Source organism: Heterocephalus glaber, unplaced genomic scaffold (assembly GCF_053883595.1).
Source record: "Heterocephalus glaber isolate CG9 unplaced genomic scaffold, H.glaber_assembly_v1.0 deba00001442, whole genome shotgun sequence".
Classification (NCBI taxonomy): Eukaryota; Metazoa; Chordata; class Mammalia; order Rodentia; family Bathyergidae; genus Heterocephalus; species Heterocephalus glaber.
This window is the reverse complement of record NW_028258296.1, coordinates 27814454-27841366: the sequence shown is the minus strand read 5'-3', so window position 1 is coordinate 27841366 and position 26913 is coordinate 27814454. Positions and strand designations below refer to the sequence as shown.

At 36.5% G+C, this 26913-nt stretch overlaps 1 protein-coding gene across 2 annotated transcripts in view; it reads left to right on the top strand.

Moving 5' to 3' along the window:
• The window catches only part of Dipk1a (divergent protein kinase domain 1A), a 111187-nt gene that overhangs the window by 53908 nt on the left and 30366 nt on the right, over nucleotides 1-26913 (top strand). The window contains exons 2-3 of one of the 2 annotated variants that reach the window (XM_087213128.1): nucleotides 24134-24305; nucleotides 24900-25034. In XM_087213128.1, coding sequence (XP_087069254.1) covers nucleotides 24294-24305; nucleotides 24900-25034 — 147 coding nt within the window. In that variant the 5' untranslated portion in view covers nucleotides 24134-24293. The remainder of the gene's footprint in view (nucleotides 1-24133; nucleotides 24306-24899; nucleotides 25035-26913) is intronic. The other variant, XM_004841258.4, reaches the window with a different exon arrangement.

The following is a 26913-nucleotide window of genomic DNA, read 5'->3' as shown; positions in this document are numbered from 1 at the left end:
TTTCATTTTTCCCAGATCCTCTTTTGTTGCAAATTCAGAGTCCAGGTGGTTGAGTATCAGACTGTTCCATCTCGTTTCCCTTTGGGGTTGCTATAGGTGATCCAGAAATCTGTTTTTGAGGCTTGTTTATGTGTCTTCTCATTTCCATGGGGCGGGGGGGTGCTTCTGGCACCCACGCGGCTCACCTTCTCTGCCCTAGAAGCTTGGGATGGCGCCGGGGGAGCTTCCTTCCAGGTGCTGGGACCGGCTCAGCTTCTCTGCCCTAGGGGCTTGGGGTGGTGGCAGGGGAGTTTCTATTACAACTTTTTTAAGTTAAAGTTTGTCTTTGTTTAATAAGTGCTGGGTAAGGGGTTAAAATTTAAATACTCTCAAAAAAAATTTTAAATATTCTCACCCTAAGTCCAAAGCATTTCCTAATAAGTATCTTTATATTGGTACATATTATTCTTTATTTAAAACACAGTGTTACAATTCATACAAATTGAAGTTGGTGACAACACCAAATAATGGTGAGGATGTAGAGAACTTGGATCAATCATACCTTGCTAGTAGGAATATAAAATGGTGTAACTACTCTGGAAGATAGTTTAGTATTTTCTTTAAAAACTAAGCATGTAACTATCGTATGATCTAACAATTATACTTCTGTACATCTACTCTAGAGAAATGAAACTTATTTTTATACGAAAGCCTATAGTGTATATGAATGTTCATAGCAGCTTTACTTGTATACCCCAAAATTAGAATCAGTCCAGTTCCTTCAGCAGGGGAATGGTTAAACTATGGTACATACATACTATGGAATACTACTCAGCAATAAAATGGGAGGAAATAATGTCTTGGTTCATTCAGGCTTTTGTAACAAAATATCATAAACTGGGTGGCATATAAATGACATAAATTTATTTCTCACACCTTTGGAGTCTGGGAAATCTAAAATCAAGATACCCACAGATTCAGCATCTGATGAGGGCCTACTGTCTGATCTATAAATCAGTGCCTCTAGCTGTGTCCCTATGTGGCAGAAGGGACAGAGAAGCTTTATGGGGCCTCTTGTATAAGGGAATTAATCCCATTTTATATATAACTACTTTCATAACCTAGTTACCTTCTAAAAACTGTACCTCTTAATGCCATCATATTGGGCATTGGGTTGTAATATGCATTTTTTTTTTTGTTTGGTTTGGTTTGGTTTTTTTTTTTTGGTACTGGGGATCGAACTCGGGACCTTGCACTTGTGAGGCAGGTGCTGGAACCACTTAGCTAAATCCCCAGCCCATATTATTTGTTTTGTTTGTTTGTTTGTTTTTTGGTACCAGGGATCGAACTTGGGTCCTTGCACTTGCGAGGCAGGCTGCAGAACCACTGAGCTAAATCCCCAGCCCTAATATGTATTTGTTTGTTGAGGGGCCAGAGGAGACATTCAAACTACAGTATACAACTACCTAGCTAAATCTCCAGGAATTATGCTGAGAAAAGAAAAAAAAAAGTCTCTAAAGTTTTCCTAGTGTATGAATCCATTTATATGACCTTCTTGAAAATGTGGAGATGGGGAATTGATCAATGGTTGCCAGGGAATCAGGTGAGGGGAGAGAAGTGGATGTACTTGTAAAAAGGCAACATGCTCATAGTAATAGAACTGTTACGTATGACTATAATAGTGGATACACAAACTGATAAAGATAAAATTGTATAAACTAAATATTCTCATCCACCTCCAGACATACCTAAATCACTACATGTAAAATAGGAAATCTGAATGAAATCAGTGAGTTTTATCAACATTAAGTGTGTGATATTACTATTTTACAAAATGTCATCATTGAGGAAAAAAGGGCTAAGGAATCTCTATATTATTTCTTACAACTACACATGATCCTACAGTTATGTGAAAATAAAATATTTAATTTTAGATGAAATTATTGATTCAAATTTTCAAAAACTATAGCATGTTCCTTTTAGTACCATTAACAATTATTTATTATTCATAAATTATTTATTATTGAGTGAAGTCTTGGAATGGAAGAGACATTGAATGATGCACTCTAGTCCTGACATTATTGCCTGTAAAGTAGTTGTTCAGTATAATCTCATTTTGGTAAATTAGAGGGGTGTCCCCTTAAAATATTCATTATTTATATAGTTTTTGTTTGTAGCCATTTCTCCCTAAACGTAGGGAGCTGTTAAGAGGCGTATTGCCAGGCTTCATCCCTGAGGATTCTGATTTAGTAAGTCTGGGTGTGAATGCTACAGGTAGCAACTTACATTTAAAGAATTATATCAGCTGATTCTAATTCAAGAGATCAGTCAACTAAACTCCGATTCAAGAGACCCAACAATTATGAATAATGAATCATAACTGTTATGGTAAGCAAATAAGAACACTTTTAATTCTTTTGTGGCATAGAGGACTTATGGTTAGGTGAGAATTTTAAATGCAGAGTACTGACTGATAAAATTTTCCAAACACCAACATATTGAAAAAATGTTTGACCAAACTGAGTAGGTATTTGCTCTGAATCAACAAGAACTTGGAAGAGAGCTTACCTTTGGTTCTTATTCATGTTGAAGGAGCCCTGCACCATTTCTTAACTGTTTCACCTGCCTAACCCCTCATGATTTATTTGGTAAAGAGAGGGCAAAGCCTTCTGCTTTAGTTACATAGACTCTATAAAAGAAAACTCTGCTAGAGTAGGAAAGCTGAAGGACTTTACAAGCTCTGAAAATAAATCTGTTCATTTAATTCCTTTTTGGAAATGAAGTTCTAGATAAAGTACTATAATTGGATCTATTCTCCCCCAACCCCTCAAATCCAAGCTGGCCTTGAATTCATGGATTCATGTGATCCTCCTACCTCAGCCTCCCAAGTAGCTGAGACTAGGGATATGCATGCCTGGCTCTCTAATCCCTGGTGATCACTGTTACGAAAAGCAGATTCAAAGAAATTAAGTTCTACCTTTTGAGATGCTTTGGTTGCAGCTTGTGGAAATGTCAGTGACCTTGTGTCTGCTCTGTCACCTCAGATGAATCATTAGAACATCTTTACTTGGGGATTTTTAGAACTTATGTCAGAGTCAGATCAACTGCTTCACAAACTCCTGGGCATGTGCTTCAATTCAAGAGTTATCCTGTGCATCAGTCTCTCCAGGCTTGGACCAGAAAGGGTCACCCCACCCCATCCTCTCAGTAGTAGTCACAGTTAGTGCTTCTCTCCAGAGAAACCTCTGCAAATCCCCCTTCCTGTGACCTGGGACCTGACTTGGAGGTGCATCAAAGAACCAACCCTGACCCATTTGGCTTTTATTGTGTATTTGTTGAGCATCTCACTTCAGTATATAGCTTTCTTGTATCTTTGTGCCTCACAGCACAAAGGATATAGCACTACGTTTTACATAACTTGGTGTTTTATGTCATAAAAATGCAAAAATATACCTGGGAATGATACTGACTTCTGGGTAAAGATTTCCTCCGAAGATGTAAGGAGAAAGGGCTTAGGTCTGGTTGTAAACTTTTATTTCTTCTTAGAAAAGAATTTTAAATGTATACGGCAAACTTGCTATGTATTGGCTAGCTTTTACAGAGTTAAGAAAGAAAGGTCAGAGGCTAGGGTTGTAGCTCAGTTTTAAAGCACTTGTGTAGCATGGGTAAAGCCAATCTTTAGGATCACAAAATAAAGGAACATTAAAATAATTTTAACATTGCTCTAATTTTGCTTTAGTCTTACCCTGTGATTAATATTTCTGAGTAAATTAGGCCATAGTAAATTAGGATCCATATATTAACAGCTAGTAATTTTAGGAAGTAATGAAAGAGAAACTTCCATTTCAAATAGTATCAAATTAGGTAGGTATAATTTTAAAAATCCATTGTTGTATTTTGCTTATTAGATATATACTAGTATATCTAATAAAGTAACATACATGGGGGATCAAAGAATATGGTAAATGTTTAAAATTTTTAAATGTATTTCTGTAAAAGACACATTCCCATTAACTTCCTCAAAATACTTCCCTTTGCTTAGAATACACTTATCTCTTGCTATTTTCTGAAGCTGTACTGAAAATCCTCTTTCATGAGTGTCTTTATTAGATGTAATAAAAATACAGTGACTGCTATTGCTGAGTATCATCCAATGAAAAGGCAGGCTCATAAAAACATTACAATATGTCCTTGTCCACCAATTCACCTGATCTGGCAGCATGTGGCTTTTGGCTCTTCCCCAAAGTCAAAATGACCATGAAAGGTAAACATTTTGAATCAGTTTAGGACATCAAGGCAGCCACAACACAACTGAGGACAATCATAAAAAAGAGATTTTACTGTAATAAATTTAAACATTCATAACATGAGAAAAGGAAAAAATGGAGACAAAGTCTTTGTAAATAAATAGGGAGGGATGGAGGGGTTGAAGGGAGGGCAGTGGAAGGGGGAAAAAATAAGAACCAAGAGAGTATGTAAAGGTGCATATCTCCAATGATGAATGTCATTATATTGTACACCTAAAACGTACCAATAAAAGGATATACAAAAAAAATTTAAACATTCACTATATTTTCCAGTCACACCTTGTAGTTTATAAGATATCCATTACCTTATACAGCATAACAGTCTATCAGTGTATTTTCTTTCTTTCTTCATCCACCCCCCTCCCCCCTCCCCTTCTCCCTTCTTCTCTTCCTCCTCCTCCTGCTCCTTCTCCTCCTCCTCCTTCTTCTTGTGTGTTTGGCGAGGGTACGGGAATTGAACCCAGAGCCTTCTCATTGAGCTACATCTCAGCCATTTTCTAAATTTTTTTTTTTTAATTTTGAGATAGGGTTTCACTAAGTCACTAAATTGCCCCAGCTGGGCTTCAATTTGCATTCCTCTTACCTCAGTCTCCCAGAGTGCTGGGATTATAGGCATGTGACACCACACTTGGCTTTAGTATGTATTTGTAAGCATTTTGGGGTATTTTTCAACATTCTCTTATGTGACAGTGCAAAGCTTATTATTTTTCTAAGTACTTGTGTTTTGATAAATAACTACCATTGTGGAACATACCTCAACTCCCTGCAATGTCTCAATGCATTTTTTAAATAAATCAGCTCCTTTTCTTCCAAGTAAACATTGCTGTGATCAAAACAACTATTGTTTGTTTCTGAAAGAGCATTTTCTATAGGTTTTATTTTTATTTCAGCTCTCTTTAGAATTTGAGAGAACTGAGAGGGCAACACCTGGGCAACACTTGGATTAACACCTGTCTGAAAAATTCTAAAATTAGAGATGGCCATCTGGTTGACATGATTTGTAATATTTTCAAAATAGGATTTTCCCATTCCAAACAGATTTTTAAAGAGTATTTTTTAAAACTTCTACAACTATTAACATTTTACTATCAAACTCAAAAGAGGATAGATAGATGGATAGATAGATGAACCTTTCTGTTCATTGAGAGACTGAATATGGATGGTTTAAGGCCATATTTCTCATTCCATGGACCCACATAACATGAAGGCCTATCTTAGACTCCTCAGTGTTTTAGTTATTCTAGGACAGTTAAGCCCAAAGAATTCAGCTGTGGTAGCTGTTAAGATGTCATGAAACTGACCTTGGTCATCCCTACCTTGACGGTACTTTAAAACTTGACTAGCTGTCCTGTCTTCTATAATAATTCTGAGATAAATTTTCTAGCTATATTCCTGACATTCTGCATTTTAGAACCGCTGAGGAGGTCGCCCACCAGCTCCATGCAGTGCCCTTCTGGTCTAGGTATCCCTGGATTTTTGCCAGGTCTTGTGCTAAAGTTTCAGAGAGCAGTTTTTAAAATATTAAGGAAGGGAAACTAAATATATAATTGCTTATAGAATTGGATGCTGGGAAAGATAAAATACAGTTAAAAACAGTGAATGTTAATTGTTACAAGCTTTTTCAAAAGCAGTGTTACGATATGTTATCATAAACCTCTTAAAACTGCATAGCCTCTGACCTAGAAATTTCATTTACTGAGCTCTCTCCTGAAGAAGTGCTCAGGCAAATATTCGTGTGTTTAATACAATAGAGAATAAAATAGAACCATTAGTCTCTGAAGCCAAGTTGCCTCAGTTCTCCTGCTTGTAACTAGTTTAGCCTACACTCAGCCTCTCTGTTTCTCAGTTTCTCTGTGTGCACAGTGAGGAACAGTTCCTCTCTTAGAGTTCTTGTAAGGAGATAATAGTTGTTATGGCAGGTCTCATAACACATTTCCCCAAAACTCAGTGGCATACAATTAGCGATTATTTCTCACACACATCCACAGGTCAGCTGGAGCTCAGCTTTTCTAGGCTGTGCTTGGCTCCACAACATCGCCTTGGTTTACGTGGGCTGCTGTGTCAGCAACTCTTTTGACTTTGGTAGACTACCAGGGACATGTTCTTCTCCTGGCAGTGTTTGTAGTGGAAGAGAGCAAATCCAATTGCACAGGTTTTTAAAATCACATTTACTGACAAACACTTGCCAAAGCAAGTGACACAGTTAATCCCAAAATCAGTGAGGCAGGGACAGTGAGGCAGAAGGAAAGTATGAGCATTTGCTGAACAGTTCAGAGTTCAGCAAACTATTTCTATAAAGAACCAGATAATAAATACCTTTGGCTTTGCTGGCCGTGTGATCTTTCTTGCAACCACTCAACTGTGGTAGCATGAAAGCAGGCTCAGATAACCTATCAACAAATGGGGTAACTATGTACCAATAAAATCATACTTAGCAAGACCAGGTGGCACACTGGATACGGCTCATGGGCCAAAGTTTTCCAAACCCTCACTGATTTATCACAACAACTCTTAGAGTTTTTATGAGGATTAAGTAAATTAGTATATAGAATAAGCTTTTAACAGTCCCTGGAGCAGAGTAGAACTAATAAATATTAGTTCTCACCAACAGTGTTGTTTGTTGTTATTATTATTATAACACGATATTGGATATAATAAAACTTTCCAACAATAGAAATATGTTAAATAACTTATAGCATACTCTTTAAATCTATTTAACATTTCATATTAAAATCCATATTAAATTCATTTAAAATGAATCCATATTTTGAAATGTTAAGACTAATGGCAAAGGAATAGATTTATGTTAAATAAAAAGAGATAAGTTATATTTCTCATATGACACCAATTTTATTTTTCTTAAAAGATAATGTTTTTGGCCAGGCATGGGGCCCATCCCTGTAATCTCAGCACTCAGAAGGCTGAGGCAGGAGGATGGCTGAACGTTTGAGGCCAGCATGTGCTACATCGGGAGTTCAAGACCAGCCTGGACTGTCCTAATTAAGAAAAAAAAAAGATGCACATGCATGGCAAACCATCAGGAAGGAGCTATATCAAGCTGGATCATTTACCCCTTTTTTACTGTAGTGCTTTATTTCCATTTTTTTCCACTGGGCATGTACTGTTATCTGGTATTAAGTAATTTAATCAAAAGTTCACTGAGGATTCTTCTAGCTGTGATGTAGTTATCATTTTATAGACCACTTATGTTTTAGTTACTTAACAATTTAAGGGTTTACCTCCAGGAATGGCTGATGAGAAGAGATTAAATGGACATTTTCAACCTGGTGTTTCTTTTACATTAAAGAATGTTTTTTACATTAAAGAATAGTTGTTCCATTCTAGGCTCCCAGAAATCTGTGTCAGGGTGCCAACCAATGGGAATTCCTCTTGACTCCTTTGAGACCCAACAGTCCCTTCCAGATACAAAGGCAGTATGTACAAAGGTGAATGACCTCCTCTACTCTGCCCTGGCCACCCTAGTATTTAGACATACTAGAATATCTGCTCTTCTTATATAGCAAAAGGTGATTAGGTTTCACTATTGCCCTGGATCTAGAATTCACATAAAGACTAGAAAAGGAGCTTCCCATGAGTTCCTTTATTAGTCTCACAGAATATTGGCAGTTAAAGTTAACATAGTTAAAAACCCTTTATAATGAAGTTTTATCTAAATTATAATCAGTTGGCCTGTGGATATTCCAAGAGTCTAATCTGTATTAAAAATTGTTACATTAATTAATGTATATAAGCTTAGAGGTCACTATTCCAAATAAATTTTGTCCTACAACGTGCTTTAGAATCTGAAATGTAAAAAGAGAACACATTTTGACCTTTAAGTTTAGGTAAAGCATAGCTAACTTTATTTTTAGTTATTGAATTTAATTGCCAATCAGGATTCTTACTGAGGATTTGCACGTAGCAATTGTGTTTCAATACAAGTTCTAGATCCAGTATGGTACCTGAGCTTACTAAAAGGAGAAAATGTATGCCTAATTTGTCCATTCTGGGTGCTGTAATCGTAAGTGAAATAATAAGGTAACATTATTCATATTATAACCATATCTCAAGGAGTTAATTTGGGACTTTAGGTACATAAGCAAAATATTTGCGGATAGTTACTGAGCCCATGATATGGAATAAGAACTATATTCAGCCAGTTTAAGTATAAATATATACAACTACAAAGACTGTTAATGGATACCATCTAGTACCAACTTCCAGTTCTTCCCCACAGAAGTAGAAAGAAGAACCCTTACCAAGATACATCATGTAAAGGTACAAGTTCTCAATGATAAATGTAAATGTATTGTATATGTAAAATGTACCAATAAAAGAATTTAAGGAAAAAAAATATATATATATATAAAAGAAGAACCCTTAATCAGAATGACCAAGGTTTTCTCTTTTTGGCTGGAATGTGCACACTGCTATTCTCCTCATCCCTAGACTGGTCTCCAAAGTAGCCCCTTTGTGAACCATGCATGCATCCCAATAGTCATGTCCTTATGTAATCCTCTCCTACATTTGTTCTGGACTGGCCCTGGGTAACCGAAATAATACTGTAGAGATGATGTGGTTTCCACCTTGCTGTCATTAAACACAAGGTTTATAGAAAATCAGCTGTTGGTGCTCTCTTCTGCAGCACATATACTAGAAAATCAGCTATCATGTTAAGAAGTCCAACCACTTTGAGACTGCCACATTCTAAAGAAGTCCATCCAGGCATGAAAAGCTGTTCCAGCCATCCCAGCCAAGGGGCTGGGCATGTGAATGAGAACGCCATCTGCACATCCAACCAGCCAGTCCTTCACTTAACTTCAGCCCTAGTCACAAATGCACAAGAAACTTAGTGTCCCTCAGAACCACAAGAGATAATAAATAAATAGTATTAAGCCTTTAGGTCTGGGGATAGTTGCTATACAGAAATAGAAAATCAGAACCCTTAACTTTCTTCTACCTTTGTCTGCACTGGGATGTTGAAAACATTATCACTGAGTTATTTTCATCTGTATCACAAATGCTAGCATTGTTTTATGTAGATTGCTAATGGAAGCTATACCTACCCCCCACCCCAACAGGCTCTATAAGATGCTGGCTGCCTCTTGCTCATTAAAAGCTTTCTGTATATCTTCTTTTCTAACACCGAGGATAACTTTGATCTGTTTTGTTGGCCTTGCCACTCTTTAAAATAGGTCTGTATTCTCTAAAGAATCAGCAAAGAGAGGATTGTAACGTCTTCAACTGTTTTGTTTTGAGCACTAGAAATTGAACCCAGGGGCTTGTGCATGCTAGGCAAGCACTCTACTACTGAGCTACATCTCCAGTGCTTTTTATTTTATTTTTAGGCAAGATCTCACTAAATTGCCTAGACAATCCTCCTGTCTTACCCTCCCAAGTAGCTGGGATTACAGGTGTGCACTTCTGTGCCTGGCTGAAGCTTCAGTGTTTGCTGGGAAAAGTCACTTCTTTATTGGTTAAGAACTGAAATTGTACCCATCCCAGGACAGTTCCATGACACTTCCTGTGTAATACATTCAGACTTCCTCCTGGCACAACTTAGAGCCACAGCTGGTTAATCACCCTAAGCCTAATATCACATCAGCATGTAGTTGAAATATACATCCTCATAGTCTCCCTCAAACCATCTAAATCCATAATTTCCAGGAACATTGAACAGAATATATAAGTTATACAGAGTATCTCCAGAATGCAGCTCCATATTATGTTCCATTTTTGTGTGACAGCTTGAAAAGCATGCATTTTAAAATTCACGTATTATGAGGGCCAGGGATTTAGCTCAGTGGTTCTGCCACCTGCCTTGTAAGCACAAGGTCCTGAGTTCGATCCCTGGTACAAAAAAAAATTCACATATTATGTACAAACTTAAAAAATTGTTTACTGAAAAACCAGTAGAACACTGTAAAGCAGAGAAAAGGAACAGACTAGGTGGATGTATTAGCATGGATGAATCACAATATAATGCTGAAAAGATGCAAGTCAAAACAGAATATATATTATATATACATCTATTTATGTAAAGTTAAAGAGCAATCAACATCAAACTCTACATGTTAGGGATACATCATTAGTGGGTAAACTACTTAGAAAAGCACATCCATGCTTCCTAAAGTAGCCAGGAGAAAATTAACTCCCTGCTGGGAAAGGGTATATGGGAAAAGGTAAAGGTACTGGAATATTCCATTTTAGTCTCAAGTGGTAGTTTTATGAGTATTTGCTTTATAATTAGCATTTAAACTTTATTTACATATTTTTAATTCTATATAAATGATATATTTCACAGTAAAATTTCTAAAGCATTCAATAGACTTCTAGAACCCAGAGATATATTTTATAAATAAATTAAAAATACATTAAAGGCTGCCTCACAAGCAAAAGGTCCTGAGGTCGATCCCCAGTACCAAAAAACAAAACAAAAACAATTGAGCACAGAGGAGGAGGCTTCCAGGTCGACGTGCCACCTCTCCCAGTGCAGAGTAGGAAACTTCTGGGTCAACATACCACCGCTCGCAGTGCAGAGGAGGAGGCTCCCCCACCACCCCCCAGGTTGAAATGAGAAGACACGAAAACAAGGATTAAAACCAGACTTCCAGATAACCTAAAACAACCCCAAAGGGAAACAAGATGGAATACTCTGATACTCAACCACCTGGAATCCCTGAACTGGCAACAAAAGAGGATCTGGAAAAAGTGAAATCAAAAATAATTTCTCAGATAACAGCAGAGAATGTGCCCATAGTGCAAGACATGATTAATAAATCTAGAGAGGAGCTGAGGAACATGATGGAATCCCAACATAGGAAAGAAATGGAATCCATAAAACAGATGCAAACAGATTTCCAAGAGATTAAAAACTCCATTGAAAGTCTATGCAGCAGAATGAGCCAATATGAGGACAGAATTTCAGATATAGAAGATAAGCTTGAAATTAATGACCAGGAAAAGGAAAATTGCTTTAAAATTCTACGGGACCATCACTTCTTGGCCTTTTGGCTAAGATAAAGTGTAAAATTGTAAGAGAACACGAGAAATCAACCCAGCAGCTACTAGATGATGCAAAGAAATATAACATAATATTGATCAGATTCAATGAAGAAACAGGAGAGAGTGCAGATGACATTAAAAAAAATTCTTCACAGAAGTGATGGAAGAAATCTTCCCAAGCAGGGGAAAAGAACTTGACATACAGATAAGTGAGGCATGTAGGACTCCAACTAGCCTCAATCAAAAAAAAAAATCTATACATAGGCATGTAATTGTTAAGAATGCACAAACCCAACCAAAGAACAAAGTTCTATAAGCAGTGAGAGAAAAGAAACAAATCACATACAAATGAAAGCCCATCAGAATCACAGCAGACTGCTCAATGCAAACCCTCAAGTCAAGAAGAGCTTGGAGTGATGTATTCCAAACCCTAAAGGAAAACAGCCTCCAACCCAGATTGATGTACCCTGCAAAACTATCTTTCAATATTGGAGAAATAAGATACTTTCATAACAAAGAGCACCTTAGGAACTTCATGAATACCAAACCAGCACTCCAAAAAATTTTACACAATATCCTAGGAACAGACATTGAGGATCACAACCCCAGGAAGCAAAGCAGAATGAACCCATCTGGCATGACAAGAAATTAAATGTAAAGGGGAGAACCCAACAAAAAGAAAAAGTCATGACAATGATAAGTCAGTGCATTTCAGTTATAACCATCAATGTTAATGGTCTCAATTCACCAATCAAAAGAAATAGACTGGCAGAATGGGTCAAGTAGCAAAATCCAACAATATGCTGCATGCAAGAAACACACTTAATTCAAAAGGAAACTCATAGACTGAAAGTTAAAGGGTGGAAAACAATACTGCATGCGACGGAACCCAAAAAAAAGCAGGAGTAGCTATCCTCTTTGCAGATCAACCAACACTGATTAAGAGAGACAAAGAAGGACACTACATCCTTGTAAAGGGAACAATCCAACAGGAAGAGATGACAATCATAAATATCTATGCACCAAACACTAGTGCAGCCAACTATATAAAACAAATACTAATGGACATGAAAAGTCATATATGCACTAATACAATAATGGTGGGGGACCTCATACCCCACTGTCACAAATAGATCAACTAGACAAAAAATAAGTAATGAAATACTAGAACTCAATCAACCTCTTGAACAAATGAACTTAACAGAGTGTTTAGAGAGTGTTCCACCCCACAAAATCAGAATACACATTCTTTTCAGCTGCACACTATTTCTCCAAAATAGACGACATAATCACTCATAGAACATGTTTAAGTAAGTGCAAAGGAATTGAAGTTATCCCCTGTATATTATCAGACCATAGTGCAATGAAATTGGAGATCAATAGCAAAAGAAACTGCAAAAATTCCGTAAACACATGGAAATTGAACAACACACTTCTGAATAACCAATGGGTCACAGAGGAAATTAAAGAACAAATCAGACAGTTCCTGCAATTAAGTGCCAATGACAATACAACATATTGGAATCTACAGGACACAATGAAAGCAGTCATATGAGGGAAATTCATAGCAGTGAATATTCATATTAGGAAAACAGAATGAGCCCAATTAAACAACCTGATGCTGAACCTCAAGCTTCTAGAAAAAGAAGAGCAGGACAAACCCAAAGCTCATACAAGGGAGGAAATTATAAAGATCAGAGCAGAAATCAATGCAATGGAGACTAAGAGAACGATACAAAAAATCAATGAAGCCAAGAGTTGGTTCTTCGAAAGAGTAAACAAAATTGACAAACCCTTAGCCAACCTCATCCAAAAAAAGGAAAGAAAAGGCCCAAATCCATGCAATTAAGAATGAAAAGGGTGAAATTACAACAGACCTAACAGAAATCCAGAGGATCATCAATACCTACTTTGGCAACCTTATATGCCAATGAGATGGAAAACACAGAAGAAATGGACAGATTCCTAGATATGTATGAATTACCAAAGTTGAACAAAGAAGACCTAAAAATTCTAAATGACCCAATATCAATCAATGAAATTTAAAATGTAATTAAAAACTTACCAACTAAGAAAAGCCCAGGTCCTGATGGCTTCACTGCTGAATTCTACAAGACATTTAGAGAGGAACTACTACCACTACTGTTTAAACTCTTCAATGAAATTGAAAGGGAAGCAATACTCCCAAATTCATTCCTGGAAGCAAGCATCACCTTGATCCCCAAAGCAGAGAAAAACCCAACCGAAAAAGAGAACTATAGGCCAATCTCACTAATGAACATAGGTGCAAAAATCCTTAATAACACACTGGCAAATAGAATGCAGAAGATCATCAAGACGATCATCAGGAGAGAAGCTCAGCCGGTCCCAGCACCCAGAAGGAAGCTCCCCGCCTCCATCCCAGGCTCCTATGGCAGAGAAGGTGAGCCAGTCCCAGCACCCAGAAGGAAGATGCCCGCCACCATCCCAAGCTCCTAGGGCAGAGAAACTGAGCCAGTCCCAGCACCCGGAAGGAAGCTCCCCCAGTGCCATCCCAAGCTCCTAGGGCAAAGAAGGTGAGCCGCATGGGCAACAGAAGCCCCCGCCCCCCCCACCCCGTGGAAATGAGAAGACACATAAACAAGCCTCAAAAACAGATTTCTGGATCACCTACAGCAACCCCAAAGGGAAACGAGATGGAACAGTCTGATATTCAACCACCTGGACTCTCTGAACTAGCAACAAAAGAGGATCTGGGAAAAAAGAAATCAGAAATAATTACTCAGATAACAGCAAAGATTTTGTTCATGGTGCAAGACATGATTAATAAATCTAGAGAGGACACAGATTAAAAAAATAGAGGATCTGAGGAACATGATGGAATCCCAACATAGGAAACAAATGGAATCCATAAAACAGATACAAACATTTCCAAGAAATTAAAAACTCCATCAAGAGTCTGCACAGCAGAATGAACCAATGTGAGGATAGAATTTCACATATAGAAGAAAAGATTGCAATTAGTGACCAGGAAAAGAAAAATTGCTTTAAAATTGTAAGGGAACATGAGAAATCAATCCAGCAGCTGCTAGAGGATGCCAAGAAGAATAACATAAGACTGATTGGAGTCAATGAAGAAAGAGGAGAGAGTGCAGATGACATAAAAAAAACTTCACAGAAGTGATGGCAGAAAACTTCCCAAGGAGGGGGAAAGAACTTGACATACAGATAAGTGAGGCAGGTAGGACTCCAGCTAGCCTTAATCAAAAAAAAATCTACACATAGGCATATAATAGTTAGGATTCCAGAAATCCAACAGAAGAACAAAATTCTACAAGCAGTGAGAGAAAAGAAACAAATCACATACAAAGGAAAGCCCATCAGAATCACAGCAGACTTCTCAATGCAAACCCTCAAGGCAAGAAGAGCTTGGAGTGATGTATTTCAAGCCCTAAAGGAAAACAGCCTCCAACCCAGATTGATGTACTCTGCAAAACTATCTTTCAAAATTGATGGAGAAATAAGATACTTTCATGACAAAGAGCACCTGCAGAACTTCATGAATACCAAACCAGCACTCCAAAAAATTTTAGACAACACCCTAGGAAAAGACAATGAGGATCACAACCCCAGGAAACCCAGCAGAATGAATCCACTGGGCGTGACAAATTAAACGCAAAGGGGGAGAATCCAACAAAAAGTCATGACAAGGCTTTTACAACTTTTAACTTCATCTCCCTAATGAGTGTATCATTCAGTCTTATTATTGTACTGATTAGTATTTTTCTGATTCTAGAGTTGCACACCATTCCTTGTGCTATACTGGCTATTTATCATCTTCTTATGTCTACATTTTAATTGGGTTGTCTATTAATGAGCTCTAAGAATTCTTTATATATTCTGGCTATAGGTTATATGCATCGTAAATATGGTCTGTTTAAGTACTACTTTTCATTTTAATGATGTCATTTAAAGTTCTAAAATTTGATGGAATCTCATTTATCAATTTTTTTCTTTTAAACATCATGTTTTTTGTATCCTAGGTAGTTCTTACCTACCCTGAATTCCTAAATATTTTCCCTTATAATTTCTTCTTAAAGTTTTATACATTTAGGCTTTCTTATTTAGGTTCATAGATCCCTTCAAGTTATTTTCATGTATGGAAATAAAGGGTTGAGGTTAGTTTTTTATATACGGATACCAGGTGTTCTAGTGCCATTTGCTGAAAACACTATCTCTTCCTTGGCTCCTGAATTGAGTTTAGATTCTATAAAATGCTAATGTTCAATAATCTTTGAAAACTCAGTGGACCATATATGTGTGGTTCTATTTCTAGATTCTCTGTTTTAGTCCAATGATCTATATGTCTTTCCTTACACCAACGCTGCCTTGATTACTGTAGCTTTAGAAGAAGTCTTAAAATTAGGTACTAAACGTCTTCCAACACTGTTTTTGTTTTTGTTTTTAACTTTTCTGGGTCCTTTGTACTCCTATATAACTTTTAAATTTCAATATCCAATTCTTCATTCATAGCAAGTATACACAGACCTGAATTTTTATATATACCTTGTGTTTTCTAATCCTGCTAAATTCAAGTACAAGTTCTAGGGGCTCCTAGAGATTTCTTAGTATTTTCTCTGTAGATGATCATTTCATCTACATATAAAGATTTTGCTTCTGCCATGCCAATCCTATCCTAGTTGTGTCATTTTATTGCCAGACTATTTTGGTGGGGCCTAGGTTTCAAAGTTTAATGGACAGATAAAGAGTAAGCATATCTGCCCTTGTTCCCCACCTTAAGGAGAAAACATTGTATCTTCTCCATTCATATAAGGCGTTCTCGCTTGAAGTATGGAGTACATGTCTTTAATCTGTTGAGAAGGTTCTGTTCTACTTCTAGTCTCCTGATAGCTTTTACCATGAACAGCTGTAGAATTTAGTCCAATACTTTTTGTCCAACTAGTGACAGGATCATATGGCTTTTTCCTTTCCTCTGTTAAAATGATGACTTTTGGGGGTGGATCTTCCAATGCTGAACCAACGCTGCCATCCCTATAATAAAACCACTTTCTACATCCTGCCAGATCTGACTTCCAATAGCTTGTTTTGTTAAACAAATTTCTATCTATATTCATACTTTTCTATTATCTTTATCCAGTTTTAGGATTAGCACAATGTTGATTTCCTAAAATGAGGGGAGAAGTGTCCCTTCTTTTTTCTGCTTTAATTGTTTGATATAATTTATCAGTTAAAATGTTTATAAGCCTGCTGTTGTCATATAGGTAGGTTTTCAAGCTAGGAATATACTTTCTTTAATAGGTGCTATTCAAATTTTATATTTCCTCCAGAGTTAGTTTCATTAATTTGTCTTCCAAGTTACTTCTTAGAAGTTGTCAAATTTATTTCAAAAAAGATTTTTGTAATATGCTTTCTATATCCTTTTAAATTCTGTAAAATCTGTGGTAATGTCTCCTAGATCTTATATTGTAATTTAAAAAATGTATAATTGATATTGTGTAACAGGAAGAAAAGGTCTAAAAGAGCAGGGGAATTTGGAGGGGTAGGGGAAGGGGAAAAAGGGAAAGGAAAAAATTTGAGAAGAGGAAAAAAATGAAAACAAGGTCTTTGCAAATAGGGAAGGGTGGAGGGGGTGAAGGGAGGGCAAGGGAAGAGGAAAAAAAATAAGAACCAAGAGACTCATGTAATGGTACAAGATCCCAATGATGACTGTAACTATTTTATACCTAAAATGTACCCATAAACTTAATGGGGGGAAAAAAAAAAAGACGATCATCAGGAAGATCATACACCCTGACCAAATGGGATTCATCCCAGGGATGCAGGTATGGTTTCACATACGCAAATCAATCAGTGTAATACACTATATCAATAGAGCCAAGGACAAAAACCATATGATCATCTCAATAGATGCAGAAAAGGCATTTGACAAAATCCAACATGCATTTATGATAAAAAAAAACCCTACAAAAAATTGGAATAGACGGTCTCTACCTCAGTCTGATAAAAGCCATCTATGAAAAACCAACAGCCAATATCATACTAAACGGTCAGAAACTGAAATCCTTCACACTAAAATCAGGAACAAGACAAGGACTGGGCCGGGGATTTAGCTCAGTGGTTCTGGCGCCTGCCTCGCAAGTGCAAGGTCCCAAGTTCAATCCCCAGTACCCCCCAAAAAAATGTGTCCACTATTACCACTCCTGTTCAATGTAATTTTGGAAACATTAGCCACAGCAATTAGACAAGAGAAAGAAATAAAAGGAATAAAGATAGGAAACAAAGAAGTCCAATTGTCATTATTTGCCAAAGACATGATACACTCTATATAGAAGACCCCAAAAACTCCACAAAAAGTCTTCTAGACTTAATAACCAAATTCAGTAAAGTAGCTGGATACAAGGTCAACACACAAAAATCAATAGCTTTCCTCTATATGAACAACAGACTCACTGAGAGAGAAATAGGGTAAACAATTCCTTTCACAATAGCATCCAAAAAACTGAAATACCTAGGAATCAACCTAACAAAGAAATCAAAGACCTCTTCTCTGAAAATTATAGCACTCTGAAAAGAGAGATTGAAGATGATATCAGAAAATGAAAATATATCCCTTGCTCCTGGGTAGGAACTATCAACATAATGAAGATGGTCATACTTCCAAAACTGCTATACAGATTCAATCCAGTCCCAATTGAAATCCCAGCAGCATACTTCACAGACCTTGAGAAAACAATCCAAAAATTCATTTGGAACAGGAAGAGACCTCAAAAAGTAAAAGCAGTTCTAGACAACAGAGACATGGCAGGGGGTATCACAACCCCCAACTTGAAACTATACTCCAAGGCTACTGTGATAAAAACAGCATGGTACTTGCAAAGAAACAGACCTGAGGACCAGTGGAACAGATGAGAAGATGCAGAAACAACTCCAGACATACTCAGCCACCTCATGTTCAACAAAGGAGCCAAACACCCTCACTGGAGGAAAGATAGGCTCTTTTATAAATGGTGCTGGAAAAACTGTGTTTCAACTTGCCAAAGATTAAAACTGGAGGGCCAGGGATTTAGCTCATTGGTTCTGACACCTGCCTCACAAGCACAAGGACCCAAGTCCGATCCCTGGTACAAAAAAAAAAAAAACTAGACCTATATCTCTCATCATGCACTCAACTAAAATTGAAATGGATTAAAGATCTAAATTTTAAGACAGAAATGCCAAACTGGCTGGAACAGAGGTTAGGTAGAACTCTTGAAGACATTGGTGTAGGAAAAGATTTTATGAACAAAACCTCAGTTGCCTGTGAACTAGCACAATCAACAAGTGGGATCTCTTCTTACTAAAAAGCTTCTGCACAGCAAGAGAAACCACCAACAGAGTGAAGAGACAACTCACAATGTGGAAAAAAATTTTCACCTGTTGTTCCTCAGACAAAGGTCTAGAATCTATAAAGAACTTAAACAAGTCAGACCTCCCAAATTTAAAGACCCAATCCAAAAATGGGCATCTGAAATGAACAGACATTTCTCAGACAAAAAAGTAGAAATAGCAAATAAACATATGAAAAAATGTTCAACATCACTGGTCATTCAAGAGATGCAAATGAAAACAACACTGAGATTCCACCTTACTCCAGAAAGAATGGCTGCTATCATGAAATCAACCAATAACAAATGCTGGCTGAGCTGTGGGGAAAGAGGAACCCTGCTCCACTGCTGGTGGGAGTGTAGACTGGTGCAACCACTGTGGAAATCAGTATGGAGATACCTCGAAGAACTAGGACTGGAAGTCCCATTTGACCCAGCTATTCCCCTGCTGGGGATCTTCCCCAGAGAATTAAAAGAATCATACCACAGTGATATGTTCATGTTCATATTTTGTTGGTACATTTTAGGTATACAATATAACGTTCATAACAGCACAGTTTTTAATAGCTAAAACTTAGAAACAGCCTAAATGCTCATCAACTGGGAACTGGATAAAGAAAATGTGGGTTTTTTAATAAAATGGAGTACTACCCAGCCATAAAAAAGTGAAAAATTAGAGACATTTATAGCTAAATGGATATACATTGAGGCGATACTCTTAAGTGAAATAAATAGGACATACATGTGTAAATACCGAATAGTTTCTCTAGTGTGAGAAACTGAAAGTGTAAATAAGGACTAAAAGGTATAATAGATAATGTGAAATAGGAAGAAAAGGGGCAAAAGGGAAGTGGGAGAGGTAGGGGAAAAGTAAGGGAATGGAATTAATATGAGAAAATGAAAAACTGGAAACAAAGTCTTTGTAAATATTGAGGGATGGAGGGGTTGAAGGGAGGGCAGGGGAAAGGGGAAAAAATAAGAACCAAGAGAGATTATGTAAAGGTGCAAATTTCCAATGATGAATGTCATTATATTGTATACCCAAAATGTACCAACAACATATGAAAATGTTAAAAAAATACATTAAAGGTATATATATATATGTGTATATATATATATATAGTTTTTCTGATTAGAAAAGTGACATATATTCATTATACAAAATTTATGCAATAGAGAAAAAATAAAAATTTATACTCCTACCACTCTTGACACTTTGAGATAACCACCTTGATATTTTTTTTCCTTGAAGTTTCTAAAGTTTGTTGGTAACTTTCTTCTCTTTTTCAAAAGCAAAACTGAGCCAGACATGGTGACACATACCTATAATCCCAGCACTCTGGGAGACTGAGGCGGGAGGATGGCAGGTTCAAGGTCAACCTGGGGAACAGCAATTTAGCAAGACTCTGTCTCAAAATAAATTTTTTTTAAATGGCTGGAAAAGCAGCTCAGTGTAAAAGCCTTGAGTTCAATCCCCAATACTGGGTAGTGGGGTGGGGACACAAAATTGGAAACATAGTAATTTTGTTTTTGTTTTTTATTTAGCCCAGATTGGCCTCTAACTAACTTACTATCCTCCTGCCTCAGCCTCCTGAGCAGCTAGGATGACAGGCCTGCACCACCACACATGGCCTTGTCATTCATGCTGTTTTGAGAGCTAATTTCTTTTCATTTAATATATCATGAGCATTTTCCCATACTTCAACATTTGTTTGAAAATTTACTCATGAGTCTAGAGACAGGCTTACATGCAATTAATTACCCAGGTGTTCTTGCATTTTTTATGCTGTCAGCCTCTGAGAATAATATCAACTAACATGCAGAAACAATGTGGAAATTATGTACTCCTTGGTTCCTTGTTGAAATTTTATTTCAGAAGTTCACACAAAATCAAAACAAAATATGTTCATATACAAATGAAATCTTCAGACTTTAGAATCTATAAATGTAAAAATTCATCTCATGGACATTAAGAATGCCTACTAATAATATCGTTTAACAAGGAATTCTTATTGGAAGTTTTGACATAAAAAATAATTTTTCGTGCTCAAAAAAATACAGAGGGTAGATATTTTTAAGACCTTTATTTTCACTGTCTTAAGTTTTTTAAAAAACGTTTCTGTTATTTGAGATGACATGAAAGTCTTTTTAAAATTTTTTTATTGCATATCATAGTTCTTTTTTGATGTTGGTAAAAATTATCATTAGGGCAATTTAAATTGGATACATTGAGAGCTTCTTAGAAGTTAGTGTTCCAGTAGCTCTCTACTGGCAAGGAGGGCTCTTAAAGTAACAGTACCAAGATCTGTTCCAAATAAAGTTTACTTGCAATTATTATGATATACAGAAAATATTTGCCCTATTAAGTGGTTTCCTTCTGTGGTTTTTTTTTTTACAGCTAACAAGTTTTTCAGAGGTGTTATTACTATAAACATAAATATTTAAGCAAAGCCTGGCATGGTGGTGCATGCCTATAGTACTAGAACTCTGGAGGCCAAGACAGGATAATTGCCACAAATTTGAGGCCAGCCTAGGCTACATAGTGAGTTCAAGGCTGGTCTGAACTACATGGTGACACCTAGGTCAAAAAACCAAAAATAAATAAATATTTAAGCAAAATATTTGTGGACAAAAGTAAAGATATGATGAATATTTTTCTTCCCTAATTCTCCAAATTAAGAATAGTTATGGAGGGTGTATTTAGGGGTGAATGGAATTTTATGTTTTACGTATTTATGGAAGATGTTGAATATAAGAAATAGGTAATAAAAATAGTTTTAAATGAAATTTTGGAGTGTTATCTCTGCCTATTTTAAAAACTTAATGTAAATTATATTAACAAAATAAAAGATTTTTAGCTTTGTTCTGAAGTAAGTTATCACAGTGAATTGAGACAATATTTAAAAAGAAGAAAGCTGGGCATGGTGGCTCACATCTGTAATCCCAGCACTCAGGAGGGTGAGGCAGAAGAATTGTTTCAGCTCAGCCTGGGTTACATAGCAAGAATCTGTCTCAAAAGGAAAAAAAAAAAAAGAATGGAACTAATAAAGTTTGTTTCATCGTGTGCATATTTTCCATCTCCAGTGAATTTTTTTATTTATAATAAAAGATTTGTAATTATTTACTCTAGTCATAAAGAATTACATAGTTCTGTTATTTCTAGACAGATGCTAAACTATTTTTTAAATTATAGTTCATGCATTAAAGGCTAGTTTAACTTAAAATGATAGTGTCTTACAAATTTGATTATTTCAACTCCATAATTTTTGTTTTTATTTTGTGTGACAGTGATACAGACTTTCTTAATGGCCATGCTTTGATGTTGGAGGCTATTTAGCAGCATCTCTGGCCTCTATCCACAAGATTCTAGTAGTAATCCCCAGACGTGAAACCAAAAATGTCTCCCTAGGGAGCAAAATTGATTCCAATTGAGAATCACTGCCCTGGTATATTTACTGAAATTGTTATCATGCTTTTCAGGAGCATAATTTTGAATAAACCAGTATACTATTAGTAGCCAAGCACAAAATCAGCAAAATTAAAAAGCTACTAGGCAGTAATTTTGGATAGTCCAGCATAACAAAAATGTCAGACTATATTTTGCAGTGAAAGACTAGGTAATTGGTATAGATTGTCTAGGTAATTGGTATAGAACAGAACACTAGATGCATTTTAGTGAATGCTATATGGGAGAAATAAAATTAGTTCATAGTTATAGATGTAATTTATGGCCATTTCTTTCTTTAGTCCTTATTTTAAAATGTACGACCACAGGATCTGTGGATATTAAAGAACACATGGGGCCGGGGATTTAGCTCAGTGGTTCTACCGCCTGCCTCGCAAGCGCTAGGACCCGAGTTCGATCCCCGGTACCAAAAAAAAAAAAAAAGAACACATGAACGTCCTTACACTATTTTGTGTTACCCATCCAAAGTACAGCAGTTTTCCATGACATGCTGGAATAATGTGTTTGCTGTTTGTCATATCTACGACAGGTGATTCCCAGCACCTTGCTGGGAACATCATTAATCTAACTTCCTTTACACAATTTTTGGCTTTCTGTGTCATGACCAACACTCATCAGGCAAGTCATCTCACAAGGTGTTTGTCAGTTTAAATGTATGCTAGAGGAAATGCAAAAAATGTAGCTCCTTCAGAGATAGAGAAAACCAAAATTAGACCCATTATCTCACCTTAAAAATTAAAATAATCTCTTAATATCATTAAGTATTCCATCATTCTTCAGATTTTCAATTGTCTCACAAATGTCTTTTTTTAACTGTTTTTCATTTGAATCAGGGCTCAAAAAAAATTCACAGCTTATGATTATTTGACATTTTTCTTAAATGTTTTCTAAATCCTTAAGTTTCCCCTTCTCTTTTTCCCAATTGTAATTTGAAACTGAATTGCTTGTATTGAATGTTTCCCACAGCCTAGAGTTTGCCTCATAGTGTCACTTACTTAAGTGTCACTTGTGTCTCTCTCCACTGTTTCCTGTAAGCTGGTAGTTGCAGCTAAAGGCTTGATCAGATTCAGATTCGGTTTTCTTTTTGGCAAGTCTATAAAGAAAGCAATAGCCAATAACAGCATTGTTGACTTCCTAGTTGGTGACTTGCAAACTGACTTAGCTAACATTTGTTGAATATTTACTATGTACCCAGTGATGTGCTTGTGTTCTGTAGTCGTTGTGTCATTTAATCTAAACCTCATGATACTAGTACAAACCAATTTCTGAGGATCAGACCTCGTCTTAGAGCCAGATAATCTTAAATGTCTTTCACACAAACCCTTTAGCATGTATCCCATTGTCATTTATTTGATTTAATGTGCTTATCTGAATTTTCCTTTTATTAAATTCATTTAGAGCTACCCAAAAATGTTTTGCATTAAACCCCTTTTAAATTTTTAATAAAGCTCGAAGACCTGGCATGTAACTATGAACTCATTGTACTCAAGCTTTTGGGATTCACCATCTGTTAACCTCACAAAGACAGATATCTAAACCCCAAGTAGGGCCAAAAGAATTCAGTATTTCCTGAGTCTCTTTTTCCTTTCCACTCATTGTCTTCTGCAGGTGCACTTATGGCTCTTTCATGTCTCTGCTTTCTTTGAATACTCACAGTGCTCACAGTATCCTACTGTTTCCCAGTGTGAGAAACTAGCTTGTGATTATAAAAGCAAAACTAGCTTTTCATTGTTTGTTTATGCATCTTTAATTTATTCTACTCAATTCTCTCCATAGTTCTTGGTACTACTGTTCATAAAATCAGACCATAAGCACACCAGACCCAAAAAATGAATGTCAAATTATGTTGAACTATCACTTTGGAAGATTAAACTGTTTGATATTGATTGATGGACCAAATTGCAATTAGATATCAGAGCACTGGAAGCAAAACAATGCAAAGAGGATCCTATTGTGTGACTTTGCAAGTTGACATGCAAGGAGTAATTTATTCTTTTTTTTCCCATCCTCAGGGCCAATCCTAGGGGTGCTCTGCCATTGAGCCACATCCCCAGCCTTTTTTATTTTATTTTTTATTTTGAACCACCAACTGTCTAAGTTGCCCAGGCTGGACTTGAACTTGCAAACCTCCTACCTCAGCCTCCCAAACTGGAATTACAGGCATGGGCCACTATGCCTAACTGGGTACTGTAATTTATTCTTCATAGATCTTAATTCTTCTTTCCAATCATTTGCTTGGCTGAATAGAAGGAGCCTAAAGCCCTGGTGATACAGTAGGGAAAGAGGAACGGCTGTGGAATTTGATTTCTTATTCTGGTTTTCACCATGAGACATTAGACAACCAGATTCTTTGTTCTCATTTCTTTAAAAAAAAATTTTAACATGATTATTCATAAAGACCTTTAAAATTCTTATCTAAGAGAGTCTTTTGTAAGCTCCTAGTAAATGGATTATATCTCTCTTTACCTGATCGTACACTGTAGCATGGTGCACGTGCTTGTGCTTAATAAGTAGCTTTTGATGATAGTGGCATTTGAAAGGTTATATATCTTAAAGGATATTTTGTTTCTTTTTTTCCTTGGCAGGACCAAGAAGCTTCCTTTTCTAAGACCAGTCCTGTTTGGTCTTGGTGAAAGTGCACTTTGTTCTAAAATTGCCATATAAAAGCCTAATATATACTGCATTATTCTAAGAAAGGGGGGAAATCACGTTCTAGGACAGTGAATGCTGACTTGGCTTGGTGCTGAATGAATGATTGTTGTGCTCTTTTACTCCCAGGCTCGCTTCTCATATGTTCGGATGAAATATCTTTTCTTTTCCTGGTTGGTGGTTTTTGTTGGAAGCTGGATTATATATGTGCAGTATTCTACCTATACAGAACTATGCAGAGGAAAGGACTGTAAGAAAATAATAGTAAGTATTTTCAATTTTCTGGTTTCCTGAAAAGCCTCTTAATAACACACTATATTTACTACTTAACTATTTTCCAACAACTGTTTTCAAAAATGAAAGTCAGTTTCACATGAGCATTGTGCTAAACATCTTGGCTTTTTTTTTTTTTGGTACTGAGGATCTAACTCAGGACCTTGCACTTATGAGGCAGGCACAGTGCCACTGAGCTAAATCCCCTGCCCTTTGGCTTTTTGATATGACTAAGTTAGGCATATTCATCACCTCGAAATATCCAGGACACAAAAATATAAATACCATATACTACAAATAAGTTTGTGTGAAAGCATCCTCATTACACAGAGGGATTTTGGTTTTTAGATATATTTAAACTTCAGTTTATTCTAATCAGATGAGTTTTTAATATTTAGGATATAAAAGTGTTATTGATAAGCAAGCTTTCTGGAACATGTCTTTTTTTTTACGGAACTAGGGATCGAACTCAGGACCTTGTAATTGCCAGCCAGGTGCTGGAGCCACTGAGCTAAACCTCCAGCCCTGGAACATGTCTTTTGAAATACTCAAATACTAAATTTTATATTACAAGCATATATTTATTATTCATTTTCTCTCCTATTGATTTAGTATATATCAGGAAAATCATGCTGTTAGTCAAAGATTTCTAGCAGTAATTGTTGGTTCCACAGCACTTATATATTTTAAATGTATTAAGATTTCAAGTAGCCAGGGATTTAGCTCAGTGTTTCTGCCACCTGCCTTGCAAGCAGAAGGACCCGAGTTCAATCCCTGGTACCAAAAAAAAAAAAAGTAAATTTAAATTCAAGTAAATTTAAATTCAAGTAAATTTAAACTCCTTTTCTTCTATCAAGAGCTTCTAATATAAATAGTAAAACAATTCTAAGATAAAGTATTTTATATTATTTATTTAGAATATATTCATTTTGTTTTGTTTGTTTTGTGGTACTAGGGCTTAAACCCAGGACCTGGCATGCTAAGCAGGTACTGTACCACTGAGTTACATCCTGAGCTCTTAGAATTATACATATGTATGTATATTTTTTGTTTGTTTTTTTGTTTGGGTTCTAGGGATTGAACCCAGGGCTTTATACATGTTAGGCAAGCACTCCACCACTGGGCTGCATCTCTAACCCTTTATTTTTTATTCTGAGATGACATCTTGCTAAGTTGCCCAGGCTGGCCTCAAACTTGCAATTTTCTTGCCTAACCCCCTGACTAGCTGAGATTACAGGTGTGTGACATGGTACCTGGCTTAGAATTATACTTTTTTTTTTCCGGTACTGGGGATCAAACTCAGGACCTTGTGCTTGCAAGGCAGGTGCAGCACCACTGAGGTAAATCTCTGGCCCAATTATACTTTTAATAATGATTTTGGGATTCCAGTGATTATAAATTATTAAAGGTTCTATATGTATTGACTTTACTCTCACCACTTGGACTAGGTTTGTATATATAGCAAGGGAACAAGAATTGTTGACCTTATAGAACTTATAGTTATTCAGGGAGGGAAATAAGTAATCAGAGTAAGATAAATATTATAATAGGAAGTGTTATGGAAACATGCAGGAAGGCCTGAGGTTTCCTAGAGTTCTAAGGCAATAAAAACCAGTTTAACACTAGGTGCTCCATTAGTCAGGATTGAAAAAAACCACAAAATTCAGGAGTATTATAGTCTCTTAAATGGGCAAGGGAAGAATCACTAATATGAGAAGCAGGAATGAATTAGTAAAGAAGGGTCCCAAATCAAGATTTAAAGATATCAGTAATACATCTGTTTCAATTAGCCATTCCAGATTCTTGAGGAATTTTAAGGTAGGAGGAACCTCTGGGGCCAGTTGGTGTATTAGGTACTTTACATGTTCAT